This window comes from Mytilus galloprovincialis, chromosome 11 (assembly GCF_965363235.1).
Source record: "Mytilus galloprovincialis chromosome 11, xbMytGall1.hap1.1, whole genome shotgun sequence".
In the NCBI taxonomy this organism is placed as follows: domain Eukaryota; kingdom Metazoa; phylum Mollusca; class Bivalvia; order Mytilida; family Mytilidae; genus Mytilus; species Mytilus galloprovincialis.
Window position 1 is genome coordinate 9,267,833 of NC_134848.1, and position 21,518 is coordinate 9,289,350.

At 32.1% G+C, this 21,518-nt stretch overlaps 2 protein-coding genes across 3 annotated transcripts in view; one reads left to right on the forward strand and one right to left on the reverse strand.

Annotated features, from left to right (window-relative positions):
• LOC143051601 (dnaJ homolog subfamily A member 1-like) overlaps positions 1-13,170 on the reverse strand; it is a 30,229-nt gene extending 17,059 nt beyond the window's left edge. Inside the window, exons 1-2 of one of the 2 annotated variants that reach the window (XM_076224495.1) lie at positions 13,090-13,170; positions 10,921-11,074 (exon numbers count right to left, since the gene is read on the reverse strand). In XM_076224495.1, coding sequence (XP_076080610.1) covers positions 10,921-11,052 — 132 coding nt within the window. In that variant the 5' untranslated portion in view covers positions 11,053-11,074; positions 13,090-13,170. Of the gene's footprint in view, positions 1-10,920; positions 11,075-12,905; positions 13,035-13,089 lie in introns of those variants that run through there. The other variant, XM_076224494.1, reaches the window with a different exon arrangement.
• LOC143051587 (centrosomal protein of 78 kDa-like) overlaps positions 13,017-21,518 on the forward strand; it is a 66,007-nt gene continuing 57,505 nt past the window's right edge. The window contains exons 1-5 of the mRNA XM_076224470.1: positions 13,017-13,133; positions 18,024-18,198; positions 18,982-19,082; positions 19,963-20,132; positions 20,970-21,042. Coding sequence (XP_076080585.1) covers positions 18,047-18,198; positions 18,982-19,082; positions 19,963-20,132; positions 20,970-21,042 — 496 coding nt within the window. The 5' untranslated portion in view covers positions 13,017-13,133; positions 18,024-18,046. The remainder of the gene's footprint in view (positions 13,134-18,023; positions 18,199-18,981; positions 19,083-19,962; positions 20,133-20,969; positions 21,043-21,518) is intronic.

Here is a 21,518-nt window from a genome sequence, read left to right on the forward strand (position 1 = left end):
CTGAACAGTTGGGGCAAGTATGGACAAAACATTCAAGCGTGATACAGCTCTGAATTTGGATTGTGATCAAATTTTTGACATTACATGGTTTTTTTTACACAAAACAAATGTCAAGATTTTACAAATCAATTAAAGATTTCTTCTTATTTAAATCTAAAATTAAATAGTTGACACAGCATAGGTTTCTGACACAGAATGAATGTGGTCTAATGAACTTAAAAGTTTTTTTTGCCTTTGAGCAATTCACTATGCTGTTGAATATTAATCCTCTCAAAAAAATGTTTGAAGAAATTTTCTTTTTATTTATGAAATCTGAAATGAGAAAAATTTACCCCCCCCCCCCCCCTCTTTTTTCACATCCCCGTTTCCCTTTTTCCAAAACTGATATCAATTCAAATTTCTAATGGAGTTTGCAACAATAACTACTCTTTTAAATACATCATAAAATATTAAAATGTAAAATAAAGTGCTTGTTATCACTGAATGGTAAAGATTGGTTGGTAGTAAAAGTGAATATACATTGTTTATTGTATAAAACAATAAAAAAAACTTCATCAGCAACATTTTATATTGGCAAATTTCCAATGAAGTTATTTACATAAAGTTATTGGCAAATAAAAATAGAAAATGACATCATAGTCATGTCTGGCAAATTTCCAACATACATTATCTAAAACATTTTAGATAAGATAAGGAAAAAAAGCTTCATCAGCAACATTTTATATTGGCAAATTTCCAATGAAGTTATTTACATAAAGTTATTGGCAAATAAAAATAGAAAATGACATCATAGTCATGTCTGGCAAATTTCCAACATATATTATCAACTACTATTCTATACAAAGAAAGATAACTCCAATTGAAAATTAATTGCTATTGCACAATATTGTGCAATTAGATATTTCTTGCTATTGTGCAATACTGTGCAATTGAAAATTTCTTGCTATTGCACAATACTTGATATGGAATCCTGATTTGGACCAACTTGAAAACTGGGCCCATAATCAAAAATTAAAGTACATATTTAGATAAAGCATATCAAATAAGCCCAAGAATTTATTTTTTGTTAAAATCAAACTTAGTTTAATTTGGACCCTTTGGACCTTAATGTAGACCAATTTGAAAACTGGACCAAAAATTAAGAATCTACATACACAGTTAGATTTGGCATATCAAGGAACCCATTTATTCAATTTTTGAAGAAATCAAACAAAGTTTAATTTTGGACCACCATTTGGACCAACTTGAAAACTAGGCCAATAATTAAAAATCTAAGTACATTTTTAAATTCAGCATATCAAAGAACCCCAAGGATTCAATTTTTGTTAAAATCAAACTAAGTTTAATTTTGGACCCTTTGGACCTTAATGTAGACCAATTTGAAAACGGGACCAAAAATTAAGAATCTACATACATAGTTAGATTCGGCATATCAAAGAACCCCAATTATTCAATTTTTGATGAAATCACACAAAGTTCAATTTTGGACCCTTTGGGCCCCTTATTCCTAAACTGTTAGGACCAAAACTCCCAAAATCAAACCCAACCTTCCTTTTATGGTCATAAACCTTGTGTTTAAATTTCATAGATTTCTATTTACTTATACTAAAGTTATGGTGCAAAAACCAAAAAAATGCTTAATAGGGCCCCTTTTTGGCCCCTAATTCATAAACTGTTGTGACCTCAACTCCAAAAATCAATCCCAACCTTCCTTTTGTGGTCATAAACCTTGTGCTAAAATTTCATTGATTTCTATTTACTTATACTAAAGTTATTGTGCGAAAACCAAGAATAATGCTTATTTGGGCCCTTTTTTGGCCCTTAATTCCTAAACTGTTGGAACCAAAACCCCCAAAATCAATCCCAACCTTCCTTTTGTGGTCATAAACCTTGTGTCAAAATTTCATAGATTTCTATTCACTTAAACTAAAGTTATAGTGCGAAAACCAAGAAAATGCTTATTTGGGCCCTTTTTGGCCCCTAATTCCTAAAATGTTGGGACCAAAACTCCCAAAATCAATACCAACCTTCCTTTTGTGGTCATAAACCTTGTGTTAAAATTTCATAGATTTCCATTCACTTTTACTAAAGTTAGAGTGCGAAAACTAAAAGTATTCGGACGCCGGACGACGACGACGACGACGACGACGACGACGCCGACGCCAACGTGATAGCAATATACGACGAAAAATTTTTCAAATTTTGCGGTCGTATAAAAAGTATACTTATATTATCTATGTGGACACTCAATGAAAGTTATCATGTCTAGCTGAGTTCCAATCATTGTAAAATTATTCTTTTTCTAAAATACTATGCAGCTATATAACAAATGGAAGTTTGAAACAACCTTGATTAAGTATACAGCCCTAGCGTAGTAGTATGTCAACAACAAATGGAAGTTTTTAACGACCTTGACTGGCTATACAGCCCTTGCACGGTCGGTAGTATGTCAAATGGATATACTGTCAACAACAACAAATGGAAGTTTTTAACGACCTTGACTGGCTATACAGCCCTTGCACGGTCGGCCCTGGCTTGCGCCTTTTTGGGCATTAAATAATTTATATTTTTACCATGTTTTTTTATCTTGTATATATTTATTCAACTTCATCTCATCATCTCATTTTTACAATATTTACATATGTAATAGAAAACATCAAGTCCTTATACTCTTTGGCTTCCTCATTCTTACTCTTATCATTCATTTTTTTCCTTTTTTTTTCTTTTTTTCTCCTTTTTCCCTTTTTTTTATATATAATCTTACACACGGTTAAAATATTATCTCAAAGAATTGTCAGACAAATATATAGTTATTAAACATATCAAATCTAATATCTAAAGCAAATATTTTCCATAATTGTAAAAATGTCTCTTAAAAGTCAAAGATTCACATTACGCATATACGGTTGGCAATATCCATTCCAGTAACGCAAAATTATGAATGCTATGTATTTTTATAAATATGACACGTTCCTTGGAAATATATTGCATTGTCTATATCTTATTTTTAAATCAATTAAAAGCACAACAATAAAAAAAAAAACAAAAAAAAAAACTCTGTCATACTAGGTTCACTCATCCCTATCTCACATTAGACTTATCAAATAAAAAATAAAATAATACATTATAAATTATGTTTTTTTACATAGTTAATCATTTTCTCAATTCCATAATTGGCCGTATCATTCCAAAAAATGGTTTCGGTCACATCCTCGAATTCTTTTAAAACCAACTGTTCATAATGTTCATAGTTGTAATCGTCGTCATTCATCGTTCTTATCTGCATTCTGTCCGTTTCATATACTACCAACAATTCCCTGTTTTGAACCTTTCCTATTAATAAATCTCGGCCAGCTCGACTTTTTTTAAATACAATTTTGCCAAAACGTTCGTGTAATATTTGTGGCGGAGTAACACTATCTTTATCACTCTTTTCCTTATTAAGAATCGTTCCGTTATCTTTATCTATAACTGTTCTATTGTGTTTTATTTTTGGAACTATTGTCTTCTCTTCATGTGTATCTATTATTGGATCTACCTGGTTTATAGGTAAGTCAATAAACCGGTTAGGCAAGTCACTATTTATATCTATAGTCGATCGTTCTATATTGTCACCACACTGTTTTGAAATATATTCAGAGGCACAAACGGGTTCATTTTCAAAATCCATGCTGGGTTCATCATTACTAATGCTAGTTATTTCATTTTCGTTTTCTGCAGTTATATTGTCTAATGTATCTAAATGTGTAACTTGTATTTTACTATTGTTTTCGCTATATTCCCGTAAACGCTTATTGTCTCTTCTCAATGCTGCGCCCGATTTGCGTTTTATATATTTTTACCATGTGGTAATTTAAATAATTTAGAATTATACTGTCAAAAGGATATACTACTCATTTAATATAATATGTTTGTGCTTTAATAAAAGTATGATTGTCAAAAATAATTTGCAATATATTTTTGTTGGTATGTTCAAAGAAAGTTTTTATCCTTGAGGTAACATCCTTATATAATTTTGCATTCAATTTGTACTTTATTTCTATTTTAAAGGATGGATAATATTTTAAAAGCACATTTTTGTAATAAGCTAAATCAGGGGAAGTAACTCCACGTTTAAAATACGCAAATCATCTATGACCAAAGGCTGGAGTAAAGAGTTAATTAACAAATGTCTGCTTCTCCCTCAAAAGTCTTATAAGTCTGTGATCATTAAGTTATGACCTCTTAATTAATTACACAAGAATCATGTACATCGATTAAATCCAATCATCAAAGTTAACCTCAAAAGGTAAATCGATCACGTGGTGTAAACAATCTTCGTTGTCAGAACTGGATTGAACTGGTTTGAACTGGTCAATTTTCATCTGAAATTTAATACCCCACGGAAAGGTTTACCGATTTAGATTTTTTTATTGAAAATTTTAGCACCACGGTGAAAAATTAAACATCGCGGCAAGAACGATACCACCGCGGTAGAAAATTATACATCGCGGGCCCGCGGTCCTTTAAGGGCCTGGGGAGAACACTGTTGATGAAATCAAACAAAGTTTAATTTTGGACCCTTTGGGCCCCTTATTCTGTTGGGACCAAAACTCCCAAAATCAATACCAACCTTCCTTTTATGGTCATAAACCTTGTGTTTAAATTTCATAGATTTCTATTTACTTATACTAACGTTATGGTGCGAAAACCAAGAAAAATGCTTATTTGGGTCCCTTTTTGGCCCCTAATTCCTAAACTGTTGGGACCTAAACTCCCAAAATCAATACCAACCTTCCTTTTGTAGTCATTAACATTGTGTTTAAATTTCATTGATTTCTATTTACTTAAACTAAAGTTATTGTGCGAAAACCAAGAATAATGCTTATTTGGGCCCTTTTTTGGCCCCTAATTCCTAAACTGTTGAAACCTAAACTCCCAAAATCAATCCCAACGGTTCTTTTGTGGTCATAAACCTTGTGTCAAAATTTCATAGATTTCTATTAACTTAAACTAAAGTTATAGTGCGAAAACCAAGAAAATGCTTATTTGGGCCCTTTTTGGCCCCTAATTCCTAAAATGTTGGGACCAAAACTCCCAAAATCAATACCAACCTTCCTTTTGTGGTCATAAACCTTGTGTTAAAATTTCATAGATTTCCATTCACTTTTACTAAAGTTAGAGTGCGAAAACTAAAAGTATTTGGACGCCGGACGACGACGACGACGACGCCAACGTGATAGCAATATACGACGAAAAATTTTTCAAATTTTGCGGTCGTATAAAAACTAAACAAAAAAAAAACGTGTGAGGCAAATGCATTGGTATGCAACACAATTATTATGAGTACAGAATAAAATGAAAACTCAGAGAGTGTTGAAAATAATAGGGTTGGTACTTTATATGCAAGATGAAAATATAATCATCATGTAAAACAGTGTTCTCCCCAGGATTTTGGGATAGCACCAGGGTAACGCGTGTCGAAATGATTTGTACAATATGTCGTGTCGCGTTGCATCGCTTATTTTTTCTTCTTGTTAGTTTTTGTGCCATTACCTTTTTGTCTTTTGTTTTGTTTACTGTATGACTTTGGGTAAAAAAAAATACTGGTAAAAAAAAGTAAATCAAACAGTTTGTATACTTTAATATCTTTTAAGAATAAATAACAGAAAGCACTTTTAGTCTCTAACTAGTCACTTTTTATACTTTGATCAAGCCAATTTTGTCCTTATACTTGTATAGTTACACTACACATTCCCCATTTTTGTTAGATTACACCATAACAATTAACGTTAAACAAGATTAAATTTTAATGTAGAACCGTTAGTAAATTAAATACTATTTTCCATAGCTTTAGACATGATTCTTTTAGACATCAATAAAATTATTATTAAAATCATTATTGTGTTATTTCATGATGGACATGAAAAGTATACTTATATTATCTATGTGGACACTTGTGACAGGCTGTCATGTCTAGCTGAGTTCCAATCATTGTAAATTTATTTTGTAAAAGTTAATCATTAAACTTCTTTAATACTCTTCAGCTATATATGGACCATAATTTGCTATTGGGCTCCGTTTCCTATAACTATAGAAAAGTGATAAAATTTGAATTACTGTAAGAAAAGTTGTAACTACATCTAAAGATGCCATTATTTTTATTAACATACAAGTGTATGCTACTCTTCCCTAGAAAAAAAATTGAAATATACGAATTTCAAAGATTCTACAACCGTATTTTTGTGTCGTTTCTCGCGTTACTTTTTGCTTCCGAAGAGCATAACGCTGACGGATTTATAGATAATCGTCACCGGCAAATTCGTAACTTTTGCTTTCAAATAACAAAGAACATCGACCAATAACAATAGTGAGAAAAAAATGCCGAGAACTATAAGTATTTATGTAGCAGATGTAAGAACAGTGGCGTGATTTTTGTGTCCGATTTCGTAACGCAAATTTTAGATGATGTAATCTGCTTTGTTGTAATAGAATTCTTAAAAACAATATGCAAATATGAATTCTCGCGAGATGTTCAAACAGGTAAATCAGAGATGATTTACATTCTTGTTTTGATCTTCGTAATAATTAAGTAAGAAAATGACATTATCGTTATGCGTTACATTTCACACGAAACAGAAGTCCAGTTATTTATTAAAATTGTTTTTGTCCTTAAGTTCTAATCATTTCCGGTCATACGTGAAACATGTGACTAACATGTGATCACGCCCTTACAGCCGGACATACGATATACTAGTTCTAAACATTGTTTTTGTTTCCAACGGGATGTTAGCAAACATAATCTGTAGACTTGTTTCGACTTGTTTAAAATAGGAAAATACAATTTTCAAAGAAATTGCGCCGGGGGTCTATTATTATTCCTATGTGCATAATGTTACTGTTTTGTTACATACCATCTTGTGTGAAAATAAATGCCCAATGACTTGACAAAATCGATTTCAAATTTGACCGATGTTTAAACACACTACGTTTCCCAATAACGATGTAAAGGGTCCTTGGAAAATTCAATCGAAATTACGTCTCTTATCATGGTGCCGATGTTCGTTGGATTGATTTTGCTTCAGCAGTAAATATTACTGGATATTTTAGGTGAATAAAGATAATTAAATGAAAAATGCATGTTAATATACCGTTACACTAGGAATGTACAAAGTTGGTAACTTTGTCACAATTTTTAATTATTTTTTTTTATTCATGTTCTGCAAACACTTTTCAGAAACGCAATAAACTTGTCAAAGGAAAAGTAAACTTTTACCAGGCATGACTTGAAAGGAAGTACTTTATTGATTTTAGCCCACTAAAGTAGGTTAAAATGTGGAAACCATGTAGATGGTGTACAGGTCACAAATATCACATGGTGCCTATTTTAAAGATTTTAATTCCAAGTTAAAAGTTTTTTTCTTTACTGGATTTAAAGAATTTTACATTGCCAATGATTTGGAATAAATTTTATATAACTGGAATTTCAAAACCAAATATAAATATATTTTTTTGGCCAAAACATCAAGATACAACGATTATGGTATCCTGTATCAATGAAGAAAATATGGAAAATTCTGAATAAATTGTACTAATTGTTTTCAAAACAAGCACATATTTAGGAGTTTTATAATACTGTTACATTTAAGATGGATTTTAAGAAAAAGTATACTGTTCAGATTATTTTAAGCAGATTTTGCAATAAAATAAAACTAAAAAAATGCTTTCGGTTTCTTATGGTTTCCTGTCACGTTTAAAAAAAACTTTAATATAACATTGAAAATAGATTTTAAATATTAACATGAAGCAAGTAACACTAGTAATGGTGTTTATTTATGCCTTTTGAATTATATTGTGCAAAGTAAAGAAAATAAAGATTGGTTTCCTGTTTGGTTTCCTGTCACGTAAACGGTGAATCAAAATGTATTAATTTTTTCTCGAAAAACTCAATTGTTCCATTCATACTATTCTAACACCAACACAACCCACAAAATAAAAGTTAAAATTTTAGAACTTATAAAAAAGGATACAAAAAGAGACCTAAGGCCGAATACCAAATTATGGTCCATATTTGAAATGGATGTTTTCAACAACATACAGCCCTAGCTCAGTCAGTAGATGTATAAATGGATATACTACATATTTGATATAATATGTTTGTGCTTTAATAAAAGTATGATTGTCAAAAATAATTTGCAATATATTTTTGTTGGTATATTCAAAGAAAGTTTTTATCCTTGAGGTAACATCCTTATATAATTTTGCATTCAATTTGTACTTTATTTCTATTTCAAATGATGGATAATTATAATATTTTAGGAGCACATTGTTGTAATAAGCTAAATCAGGGGAAGTAACTCAAATTTTAAAAATATGCAAATCATTTATGACCAAAGGCTGGAGTAATAGAGTTTATTAACAAATGTCTGCTTGTCCCTCAAAAGTCTCATAAGTCTGTGATCATTAAGTTATGATCTATTAATTAATTAAAACACAAGAATCATGTACATCGATCAAATCCAATCATCAAGGTTAACCTCAAAAGGTAAATCGATCACGTGGTGTAAACAATCTTCTTGTCAGAACTGGATTGAACTGGTTTGAACTGGTCAATTTTCATCTGAAATCTTATACCCCACGGAAAGGTTTACCGTTATATGATTTTTTTTACCGATAATTTTAGCACCACGGTGAAAAATTATACATCGCGGCAAGACCGATACCACCACGGTAGAAAATTATACATCGCGGGCCCGTGGTCCTTTAAGGTCCTGGGGAGAACACTGTGTAAAACATGAACTTAATAATAAAAAAAAAGTTGTTCTTCAATGAGTCTTTCTGGATGTATTGGGACATTTGCTGTTTGTCAACATAAAAAGACAGCCATGGGTAAAATCAAAGGGCTTGCATAAATAAAATGTGTATGTTAGTCAACTTTTTAAATTCAATAAACGGTCATAAATCTGACAAGTTCGTGCTTGTGTTTCAATATAAAATGAAATTCAAAACAGTGTGGCTGTGGCCATTGATTGACACATTAAATCCATCCATTGACTGGGACAATTTAGGTGAACGTTTGTATGTAACGACCACTGCTCACTATGTACTTTTAAAGACACTTAAACTATGGGGTCACCAAAGGTTTTCAACACCTTAATAAAGTAATTTGAAAAATTAATCAGAAATAACACGATGTTTTGATTTATATCAATTATATAAATCAAAACATAAAGGTTATTCCTGATTAATTTTTCGAATTATTTTATAATTAAAGGCGTTAAGAAACCTTTGGTGACCCCCCAGTTTAAATGTCTATCGTAGGTACGTCGTGAACAGTGGTCGTTACAGACAAACGTTCACGTAAATTGTCCCAGTCAATCAATGGCCACAGCCACACTGTTTTGAATTTAATTCTAATTCAGTCATGTTTTCTGTATCAATGGTTTCCACGAATCTTGTGCTTTGGGTATCATTTAGAGTTTAAATTTCCTGAGACAAAGTCATTGCATAAATAAAAAAGTCCGCAGTTTTCTAATCACAGAAATTTGTGACATACCGCGATTTGCGGTCTTGGAAACAGCGTTTTTCTTGTAACACCAATATTTCATGTCATTCTCGTTATCAATCTTTACTCTCGGAAGATGATGTTGTCATCATAGAGCAGCGGAAAGGTCGACTTAATCATTTTGGTTAGATTTACTCGAGGTACAAAACCGAAATTTGAAACAGGAAGCATTGAATGAAACGAAATTTTAACGGTTACCGGTAAGGCCAACTAAAATTAATTAGTAGATTTTCATCCAAATTTTTGAAAAAAATGGGGAGGGTGGGAGGATTTTATTTTTTAATTTTTATTTCCAAATTTGAAACAGAAGTTTGGAAGGAAACACAATTTTTGACGGTTACTGGAAACGGAGATGAACAAATCCGCAAATCGAAAAATTTTCAAAATAACAAAAATCGGGGCGGGAGGATTTCAGAGGGGCGGGCGGGGATGAAAATCTACAAATTAATTTTAATTGGCCTAACGGGAATGAACCAAATCCGGAAATCGTAAATTTCATAAAATAAAAAAATTCGGGGCGGGGCGATTTCAGAGGGGCGGGCGGGGATGAAAATCTATCAATTAATTTTAATTGGCCTAATACACAATGTTAAAAATACACATCTGATAATACTTCATATGCTTGACTACAAAATAAATATTAATTAATTATTGATTGTTCAACATCCACTGGCACAAATATATATATATAATCTACACAATGCTTAAAATACAATTGAAATCTTCAAAGCATACACTTTTTTTTATTTGTAGTTACTTAAATAGGTGATTATTCTAAAAAAACACCTCTTACTTCAAACATTTCTTAATCATTCATTTAAATAATTTGCCCGACTGGTAAATGCATACAAATGTATGTACTAGGAATAGAGATCTTCCTTCCACCAAAAGTTTCCAAGTAATTCAGTGGTTGTAGTAATAGTCTATCATATTTGATTTTGTTCATTGTAGATTAGGTTATTGGTTTTCTCTTTTGAATTGGTCCACATTTTGTCATAGTTTTGCATTTTATGGCTAAATTAACATGTTGTATTATATTAATTTCTAGCTACACAAAATGTATATATATCTATTGACGGCTTCACAGTGACTTAAATCCATGTAATTTTAACTCGGGTGGATATTTGTCAATCATTCTGCCTCTTTGTTCTTTTGGTCTATGGAGACAACTATCATACCACATCTTCTTTTATATCTTTTATAAATATGAAAATCAGGAGATATAAAAGAAGATGTGGTATGATTGCCAATGAGACAACTCTCCACAAGAGACAAAATGTCATTGAAATTAACAAAGTCTATAGGTTACTGTACAGCCTTCAACAATGAGCAAAGCCCATACTGCATAGTCAGCTATAAAAGCCTTAAATTAATACCTTTTCTCCTTCATTTGGATTTTTATCTGGATGAAATTTCAGGGCTAATTTTCTGTAAGCTTTCTTGATCTCATCTGGCGTTGAGGTAGGCTTCACTCCCAAGAGATCGTAGTACCCAGTTTCTTTTACCATGTTTTCTCACTAAATTTTCAGTCTGAAATGAAATACATTGATATGAATCGTAAAAGTCTTTTCAATAAACCGCAGACATAACTCCAACATTGTCAGAGATAAGGTTAAACATAAAAATTTGTTTGTTGTTCCTCTACCCAGAGGTTCATATATAGATTCTGTAGTTACACATATACATGTAGGCAGTCTGCACGGTTAGCCACTAGTCCAATGCCCCAGAATTGTATTGGACTAATAAAAATTTTCAAAATTTTATATAATAGTCTTATAGGCACAAGTTTTGATATTTAGTTTCTGGACTAGTAGATGAAAAAGTTTTTGGCGCCGACTGTGTAGGTAGGGAATTTTTTTTTCCCAAGAAAATACTTATAACTTTCTGTAAATAACAATGAATATATAACAGAATAATGTGAAAACAACATAGACATTTACATTGTTATGCAAATGTGTCTGCCATTCTTACAAGCACACTTTGACATCACAATTAAAAAGTGATTGTTGTAAGACGTCAGAATGTTATTCTGAAAAGTTCTAAGCCAAGGTCATTCATAGGCAAATTCAGCTAAATACCAAAAGAGAATATATGTTTATTGCATGTTTTAATAATTTCAAGTTATCATGGTTATCGTGTCTTTCTCCTGATTTTTATTAGATATTGTATTATATAATTTGTTTCTGTTATGATCATCTTTTGATAAGGAATATGAATATAAAGAAAAAAAAACATAATCTTTCTTTCACCTCACCACTGCTTGCATACCCGTAGCCACGGGGGGTTTGTGAAACCAAATAAGCACTGTTAAAGTCAACGTTTTGTTCAAATTGTGACTGTTAAAGTCGAGTTTATGAGTCCAACGAACCCCGCCTTGGAAATTCCTGGCTACGGGCCTGGCTTGTACCCACAATTAAATAGCATCTCAAAGCATATATCTTCACAGAATATTTTTTTTAGATGCGCTTTCCCCCCTTTTTGGGAAAAAATTTGGTTGCTTATATAGGGAATCATTGAAGCGTGACTTGAGCGGGCCCCCTCTTAGGTCAGTCAGTGGGCCCCCACTTATGAAAATTTCTGGATCCGCCACTGCTTTCTACAAATCAACCCAGGTCAACCAGGGTAGTTCATTCAGAAAATAAAATCAAAACTTGTCTACAACATGTAGTTCAACAATATACCTTATTGCTATTTGGAAATTTTTGCTGCGTGACCCAAGAATGACAAGAATCTGTGCTACCTGAGCTATTAGTGTCATACAACCACTTTTACATTGTAACATTAGATAAATTCTATTGTTACGTCAAAAATTTATGGAAACCTTTGTGATGACCAGGTATGTGGGACAAATAGCGCTAAGGCATACTATAGTGAGTGTATACAACTTCTTGCTATTTCCGGCTGACCATCGCTGACCGGAAAAGCTGTCCCGTTTCATGAACTTTTGCATCATACACTGACTTTTCCATTGTGGCGTCAGATCTTTTGATTTATGACGTCAAAATATTATGGGAACATGTGTCATGTCCAGTACAGGCGGACAAATAACGATAAGGAGTATTCATACATTGACATTGTATTTGTAGATAAAGAATTAAAGGCTTCAGGCAGATGGGCGTGTGACTTCTTGTATGTAAGAATATACATCAACTAACACTGGCAACACAATGAAAACATGATTAAATCTTCGACTTTTGATAATAGATTATTAGTGTCATACTAAAATCTTGAACAATGGTAGCTAATATATTTCATCCCCCCTTTTTGTTGCTAAAAACCAACCTTTTCTTCAAATTTGTCATTCTGCCTAAAAAAAGCAACCACTACGGAACTTTTACTAGAGATTTCTTGCTTAATTTACCTTCTAAATTAAGTTTCTTCGTTTCTTTTAAGTCTTTTAGCAATGATACTTCCTTCTCAACAGATCTATTTTCGATTTTGTGAGAATTTTCTAGACGAACGTGCTTGTTATCGGAAGTGACGTCAGATGGTTATGGAAGTTACAATGGATTCTGGGATGTAAACTAATAATCAGCGCCACTAACCTTTTATTTTGAAAGCGAAAAACTTCAGTTATTTGTGATGAATGGTAAATTATCTTTCTTGTCACGAAGTCTAGTGATAAAATATCAGAAGAACAACTTTGAAAATATCGGAAAATGGCTAAAATCGGCGAATAGCATGTCAATCTCCGAAATGTTCTGTTAGATCTTGCAAAACTGGGACGAGTACCGGCATGTTTTGTTTTGATTTTGCAATTTTTCAATGTTTGTAACTGTCTTTATACTCTAATAGACAAAGTTATAAAGAAATTATAATATGTGTGCATTCAAAAGTTTTCTTTCAAGTACATGAAGTATACAAAATGTTAAAAAGCTGACAACATACTAGTCCAAATAATAGTGACGTCTTGAAAGGCTATTATAATTTTTTTCTTTGACGCCTTACGTCGAAGTAAGGCGTCAAAGAAAAAAATTATAATAGCCTTTCAAGACGTCATAATTATTTGGACTAACAACATACATGTACAACCCTAAATAATTTATGAGGGGGATAGGTATCAGGTTCGTTCGTGCCCAATACACTTTTGCACCCAAGGTCCGTTCGCACCCAATTTTCAATAAAATTCCTGTTCAATAATTAGAAAATGAAGATTGTTGTTTTTAATTGATTTGATGTAAATCATGTAAATACTGCATGTATTTAGCTTGGTAATGGTATGAGTAAAAACATTGAAGATTTCAAATGAAAAACACAAAAGATTTTATTAAACAGCTTATAGGCCCCTTTGATCTGAAACAATGAAACAAAAAAATCATAGCAATGCACTAACCAAAACATGATTAAAATTTATTCAACACAAAAAATATGTGGCCTTTGTTAGTCTTGTATGATTTTTAATTTTTGTTTTTTGTGTATAATTCAGAGTTTAGTATGACATCCCTTATCACTGTACTAGTATACATATTTTTAGGGGCCAGCTGAAGGACACCTACGGGTGCGGGACTTCTCGCTACATTGAAGACCCATTGGTGGCCTTCGACTGTTGTCTGCTCTAGATCTATGGTCGGGTTGTTGTCGCTTTGACACATTCCCCATTTCCTTTCTCAATTTTATGTTGTTATAGTCACTCTTTATTTTGAAACAATGAAATAAAAGTTAGCAATACACTTAACCAAAACAAGATTAAGATTTATTCAACACAAAAAAACACGTTGTCTCACTTTAATTTAGGACAATGACAACAAATATACTCATAGGAATACACTTGCCAAAACTTGATTACAAAGTTATTAAACACAAAACCAATAAAAATTGAGCGCGAACGTGTAGGGAGCGAAAGTGAAAGGGGGCGAACGTGAATGGGCGCGAATGGACCCAGATTCAGGGGGATAGGACCTTATCGGGAATTTCGTGATCAGGTGTTTTTAAGCTCAGGGTTTTGAGATTGACCCCTTTCAACATTAAGGAATTCTTTTTTCGAAATTCGGGATGTCAGGATTTTACATGTTTAAATTTTTTAAATTCAGGATTTCCGGATTAGGACCCCTCCTACCCCCCTCATTTATAGTCTATAGCTTGACAGGTTTATTGACAATGTCATTTATATGTTTACCACATCTTTTGTCTAAATAATTATGTCTTGGAAGGCTATTTTATTTTTTTGCATTGATGGGTATGACTACATCATGTACATGGGAATAAAAAAATCTAAAAATCTAAAAATAATTACATGAGACAGCATGATAAACTGGAAGAGTACCACTTAAAGCGACATTGCTATATACAATGTATATGCCCCCCATCCCATGCTATTTCAGTCCATAAAATCACATTAAAAATCATCAGAAAAATGTCCTCAATTTTAAAGCCTAATTGCACCTTATAGCTATTCAGAAATCTGTCTTGATTGACATAAAAATCTTGAACTATTGACGTCATACAACAATAACTTTTCTATTGTGGCGTCAGATGTTTTTGTATTATGACTTCGAATTTTACGGAATGGAGGACACATAACGATAAGGTCTTTTGTACATCCAGTATTTGCAATAAAGTTTCTAAAATTTAAAAAAAATCAAAGAGTTTACGACAACGCTTACCTTTATCAACCAGGGTTGTCAATAAGATTTATGGTAGGAGGTTAAATAATAAAAGTAGCAGGCAACACTGGCGGACGGCGTAGCCGTTCGGTCACGGCGAGGGGTATGGGGGCCGCTTAAGGCCCCCAGAATTTTTTTTAAAAATGGTGCAAAATCCTGCACCCTGGGGGGGGCTCCTGAACTCTAATTTTGTTCTTCGCAAACACCATTTTTTTAATGATGATAAGGTAAATGAGCAGAAAGATGGTCATATTTTCTATAAAGTTGATCACATATCATCAAGACTTTCAGCTAACAAGTTATTTAGGTTGTTTGCGGATTTTTTAGGAAAATAATGAAGGCATGACTCTGTAAGACATGGTGATCATTCAGGAAAAGATTTAAATTTGATTTTATAAGTTGAAAATATTTTTAATTTAACTGTAGACATGCAATTATTCAAACAGTTCTAACCCATAGAAAACATTTTTCAGTATTAATAATTTCAAATACTTATCACAATAAATCAAATGATGAATTCAATGGACTGTTGTTTAAAGGCAAAAAGGATGCACTTTGGTGAAATTACAATAATCTAGAATTTAAAATTGATACCATAATTTAGAAGAGCATTAGTTAAGAAGCAAGCAAAAGGTCTGAAAGAAATCTAAGATCTGCTTAAATTTTGGTATTAAAATGACTTTTTGTGAGTTATTAATTGAAGTCTTATATTTAAGAAAGGAAAAATGGGCCGGGTCATCATGGTCATGGGTCAAAATGTTTTGATTACCCTGTATCATAGGGGGAAAAAAACAGAGATTAAACATCTGACAGAAATTCCAGAACCTGGCCTAAGTACATCCTTGAATGCATAATGCAAGACTCACACTTCTTTATAATCATAGGGAGACATCATCCTCATCCTCATTTTTTATTATTATTACTTGGATCAGGTGAGACAGGGTATGATTGTGTGAGATTTCTTTTTTAATAGCATTGTGTCATGTTTGTTTGGGGAATGTTAAGCAAGACCTGTCATCATGTGTGATAATAGTATATCCTTTTTTACACAATATATCTCTTGGTGTCAGGTGGTGGCATGCTCCTAGCTAGTATTTATGACTCTATTTGAAGCTACACAATGACATGCAGACGAGCTATCTCTACATTTTTTTCTTTCATTTCAAAAGAAAGGCCATGGGACAGGTATACATATGATTTATGGTAAAAATAAAGAGTCTGCTGTTAAGAGGCTCTATAACTTGAAAACAAGAAAGTGAAAATCACTTAATGAAAATAATGTGATGTCTGCTTTTACGAGACAAGACATTGCTCTTTTTTTTTCATTTCATGGTAGGACGACGATCATGCACTTTCATGAACATTACCAAGGAGGGTGTCTCAATTATTTGAATGCAAATGTCATAGAACAAACTTTTTTTTCACTTTGTTGTTGATTGAAAAAAAATCTGAAATTCTTTTCATTTCTCCGACTATGCTATTGACTGGTTACAAAATCTCTTTATTACTATGAATGCATACTTTTCCTGGTTTCAGTACAAAATCTTATAGTACTTTGCAGCGAAATCAACAACCAGCATCTATTTTACCGGAAATTCAATTTTATTAACCAATCAGAAATGCCGTTATATATCTCTCTAGATTGTCCTAGATAGTGACCGACGATCTAAAACTAAAAGTACGATTTATATTTTTTTGACATCAGAAAAACAACCGATGGGAATTTGATTATAAACGACCATTTCAATCGGCAATCGGTTTTTAATGAATACGCTGATCAACTCTTACCAACCCGTCCCTATTTCTGTTCAGTTGTTTAATATGCATCTTTTGAATAGATTATTCATACATGTATACATGTTTAATGGTAAATATTTCATAATTGATCTTGTTTGATACGAGGAATATATGTACATGTATATGTCACTCTGATCTATTTGCGAAAAAAATAAATATTTCTTGACAAACTTGATGGTTTTGTTTGGAGGTAACTTATAATTTCAAATCTCTTTACTAGGAAAATAGCTTTTCCCATGTTTGAAAAGTGAGACACATTTCACTGAATCATGAATTTAAGCCATCCTTGATGTTTGATTTGCCAAGTTTTGCTGTTGTTTTTTCCCTTATAAAGCTTCTCTGTCAAAAAATAAATCCATAGTAGAGAGAGAAAAAAAAGGAGAGTTGTCTCCATTTGTTAAAGTAAGAGAAGGGAAATAACTTTACAGAACATAAGGGAGATAACTCTTCAGGACATAAGGGAGATAACTCTTCAGAACATAAGGGAGATAACTCTTCAGGAGAGAAGGGAAATAACTCTACAGAACATAAGGGAGATAACTCTTCAGAACATAAGGGAGATAACTCTTCAGAAGAGAAGGGAAATAACTCTACAGAACATAAGGGAAATAACTCTTCAGGACATAAGGGAAATAACTCTTCAGGACATAAGGGAGATAACCCTTCAGGAGAGAAGGGAAATAACTCTACAGAACATAAGGGAGATAACTCTTCAGGACATAAGGGAGATAACTCTTCAGGAGAGAAGGGAAATAACTCTACAGAACATAAGGGAAATAACTCTTCAGGACATAAGGGAAATAACTCTTCAGGACATAAGGGAGATAACCCTTCAGGAGAGAAGGGAAATAACTCTACAGAACATAAGGGAGATAACTCTTCAGGACATAAGGGAGATAACTCTTCAGGAGAGAAGGGAAATAACTCTACAGAACATAAGGGAAATAACTCTTTTCTTTGGTAAATTGTTTGAAGAATATTATAGTGAATTCAGTGTTAAAAAAAGTATAAGAAATACTTTAAATAAATGTTCACAAAATGATTTCTATCGGTAATAAGATTTCTCATTTCTATTTTAGGTGACTAAAGAAGAACCAGCAGAATGATTGAGAGTGTACAGATACGCCACAGAGGGGCTGTTGATTTTGACAGTCACTATGACAACCTCTGTGCCATGCAGGACTCATGTCCCCTACCAGCTGTCAAAGCACATCTTCAACAGAATGTATTAGATATCAATGGAGATCGAGTCAGGTAATTATTTCGTATAAAAACAAGGTGATGAGGTATTATTATTTTCAGAAACTATCAACGAAACATACATTATTTATCAAACAGACTGAAGAACAAGAATGTACAAAAATTATGTCACAATGAGCCAAACTACATGGTGATGGTTCAGTATGACAAAATGGGAAAACATTCATATAAGACAACCAATAACCTTTTATACAATACATATGTATGTACATTGAAATTTGGACCAGTTGACAATTAATTATTGGTACACAATACATTGTAAAAATAAAATCAGTGCACATGATACAAGTAATACACTAATTTAACAATTATTAAACAAAATAAAATGGATCTTAGAATTTATTACGGGAAAATTGTTGCTTAGCTTTACGCTACTTATACTGTATACAAGGATATAAAACAATAAATCTTTTCATTAGGGTGTGCAGAGTTAGCTCCCATTAAAAGTTGTTAGTAGGTAATCAGGAAATCTCTATTAGTTCATAAGAAATTCATATATAAAAATGAGAAGATTTTATATGGTAGCCAATGAGACAACTCTCCACCAGATATCAAATTACTTAAAGGTTAAAAACTATAGCGCACCAAAAGTTCATACGGCTATCACTAAACTTGGACCATACTGGTTTCACAGTTTTATTTTGGACTAGCTTACTGAGTGAAAAATTTTCTTTTCGAAAACAGATTCAATTTCAAATTTCAGTTTAAAATCCTGGAGAACTGAAGAGTTTAGCATGTTGAATGCTAAAATTTACTTTTACTTTTGATATATTTCAGAGTAACAGACTGGCAGCCGATACTAAACACACTTAAAATCAACAAAAGTTTGGAGTTTGTTGGAATACGTAGTTACTACACACCACCAAATGATGAAAATGGTAATCTATTATAATTCAAAGAGCACACAGTTGTATCTGCTGATTATTCAAGTATAATTTACAGAACACACATTTTCATTGGTTGATTCTCCTAATTATTCATTAAACACACATTTTCACTGGTTTTGGATGTGTCCCTCTTGTCCTACATATATTAATACAATGAGGTGACAGGTTGATGATATAAATGTCACAAACAATGAAAAAGTCATGTAGAGGTCATCAAAAAGACTTTTAAAAACAAAAGACATATATGACGTCTAAAAAAATGTCAGTTCTGAAAAAAGTTTTTAGTGAATTAAATAATCATCTCAAATTATCGAAAACAAATCTGTCATATGACTATGCCATGAATTATTGACCCCATTTGTGATAAACACATGATTCAATAGAGGGCTTACAAAGAGTCTTATAACAATGTGGTTTTTGTAGCTGTGGTACACTGTCACTTATACTCTGTAGGAATCTTTCAGTATAATTTTTTATATGTTATACGATGAAGATACACATTTTAAAACTAATGAAAACCATAAATGATCAACTTTTAAACATGTTAAATGAAATTGTTTTTTTTTACTGTGGATTCATTTTTTTTTGGGGTATCAATTTTTGTAGATTAATGAAAATATGTATATATTTTTTTTTATAGTTGATCATTTTTTTTTTGCCAAAGTCTGCATACAAACCTATAGAAAATGTATACTTTGTCGAACATTGAAATTCTTGGGTCGACTTGCTCATGAAATCAATGAAAATTGGAATCTCCCCAATAATGATGAATCCACAGTATGTAAATCTCAGGCATCAATGTCATATCTGCTTTGAAATTTTGTTACTTTTATAATTAACAAACATAATATTTCTTTAATTTATTTTACAGAGAAAAAAGCCATTATTGAAAAGAGAAAGATGCCATCAATCAGATCAAAAGAAATTACCTATAGACTGTGTAAAGCTTTAAAGGAATGTTTGAGTGTTACGCCTGCTCTGTCGTGTCTAGAGTTACAAGGTTTACCATTGAGAGAACGTGACCTGACTACATTGATCAAAGTGAGTCCCTGTTCTTTCTAGTTAAGACTGGAATTAAAAATATCAATTTACCCTGACCACTAAAATTTTATCATTTAGTAGAAAATTTTGTTAAGAATGACCATCTGACTGATTGACAAATTTTAAGGTAAATCAGTATTGTTTTGGTTAGTTTCAGTAATGCTTCAAATCATTCAAATCTATTACATAGCATAGAACTTAAATAGTCTGTTTCTTATACGCTAAGAATATTTAACCTGTATGAAAATGGCAGCCATGACAATTTGACAAAATGTTTGACAAATAATTCAAATTCGTATTACATCATATAAAATCCTATCTAAAGAATTTAAGGTGGCCATGGTCAAAAACAAAATTTGATAATAAATGATTATTAAAGAAATAGCATTTTGATTTTGAGAATTGACATATTCGTGCAAAATGAACCTACAAAAATAGAGTTGTCTTTCCTTTTTCAAAATAAATAGGCAAAGTTGAGTTGAGTAGTATAAAATGACTAATGTGAGATACTATAAACTGGAAAATGTTCCTGATTTGTTAATATCACAACTTTAATAGATAGAATTGCTTAGATATTCCTTTGCATAGATTTGATCTTCATGGAATAGACTGAAAAACAAGAAAAGTGAAGGGTATTTAAAAATTTTTGTAAGTGCTGTGATAGAATTCAAGATATTGGTATGAAGCTAGATCATTGCAATTATCGTGACAATTTGAAGTGGAGAAATAATGCCTAGAACTGACACAACAGCTGCAATTGAACTTTATTGGTTGTATGTGAATCAACTGAAAAATGATGTTTAACCTAATTTTGACATATTTCCTTTTTATTTGCAGGGATTGGCAAAAAACTCAACATTGAGTCATGTATCATTTGAGTTCTGTCGTATTGGAGATAATGGTTTAGATAGTGAGTAGATATGAGTATCAAATAAAAAATATTTTTCCTGATGTACATTTTTTGACACATTTGAAAATAGTGTCTACTGTCATTTATTGCTTGAATTAATTGCGTCAACTTATTTCTTAAAAGCTTAATATTTCAGAAGGTAGAATAAAATGATCCTTCATTCTTTTTATATAGATTTTTTTATTTTTTATTTATTTTTTCAGTAGTCAGGATTTAACATCACCCTTACAGCACCACCTGACTAAGGTGTTACAGGGTTTCAAATATATAACAACAAAAGACTATTGTTTTATCAAGATTTACACAAACTAAAATATATATTTTTTTGAAAATCTCTTTTTTTTCTCTCTCTCTCTTTCACTCTCTCTCAATATCTCATTCTTTCTCACTCTCTCTTTCTCTCTTTTCACAATCTCTTCCAGTGTTCCAGCTAGGTTTTCAAAAGGGCAGGGTGCCAATCCTGAAAAAGGGCATTT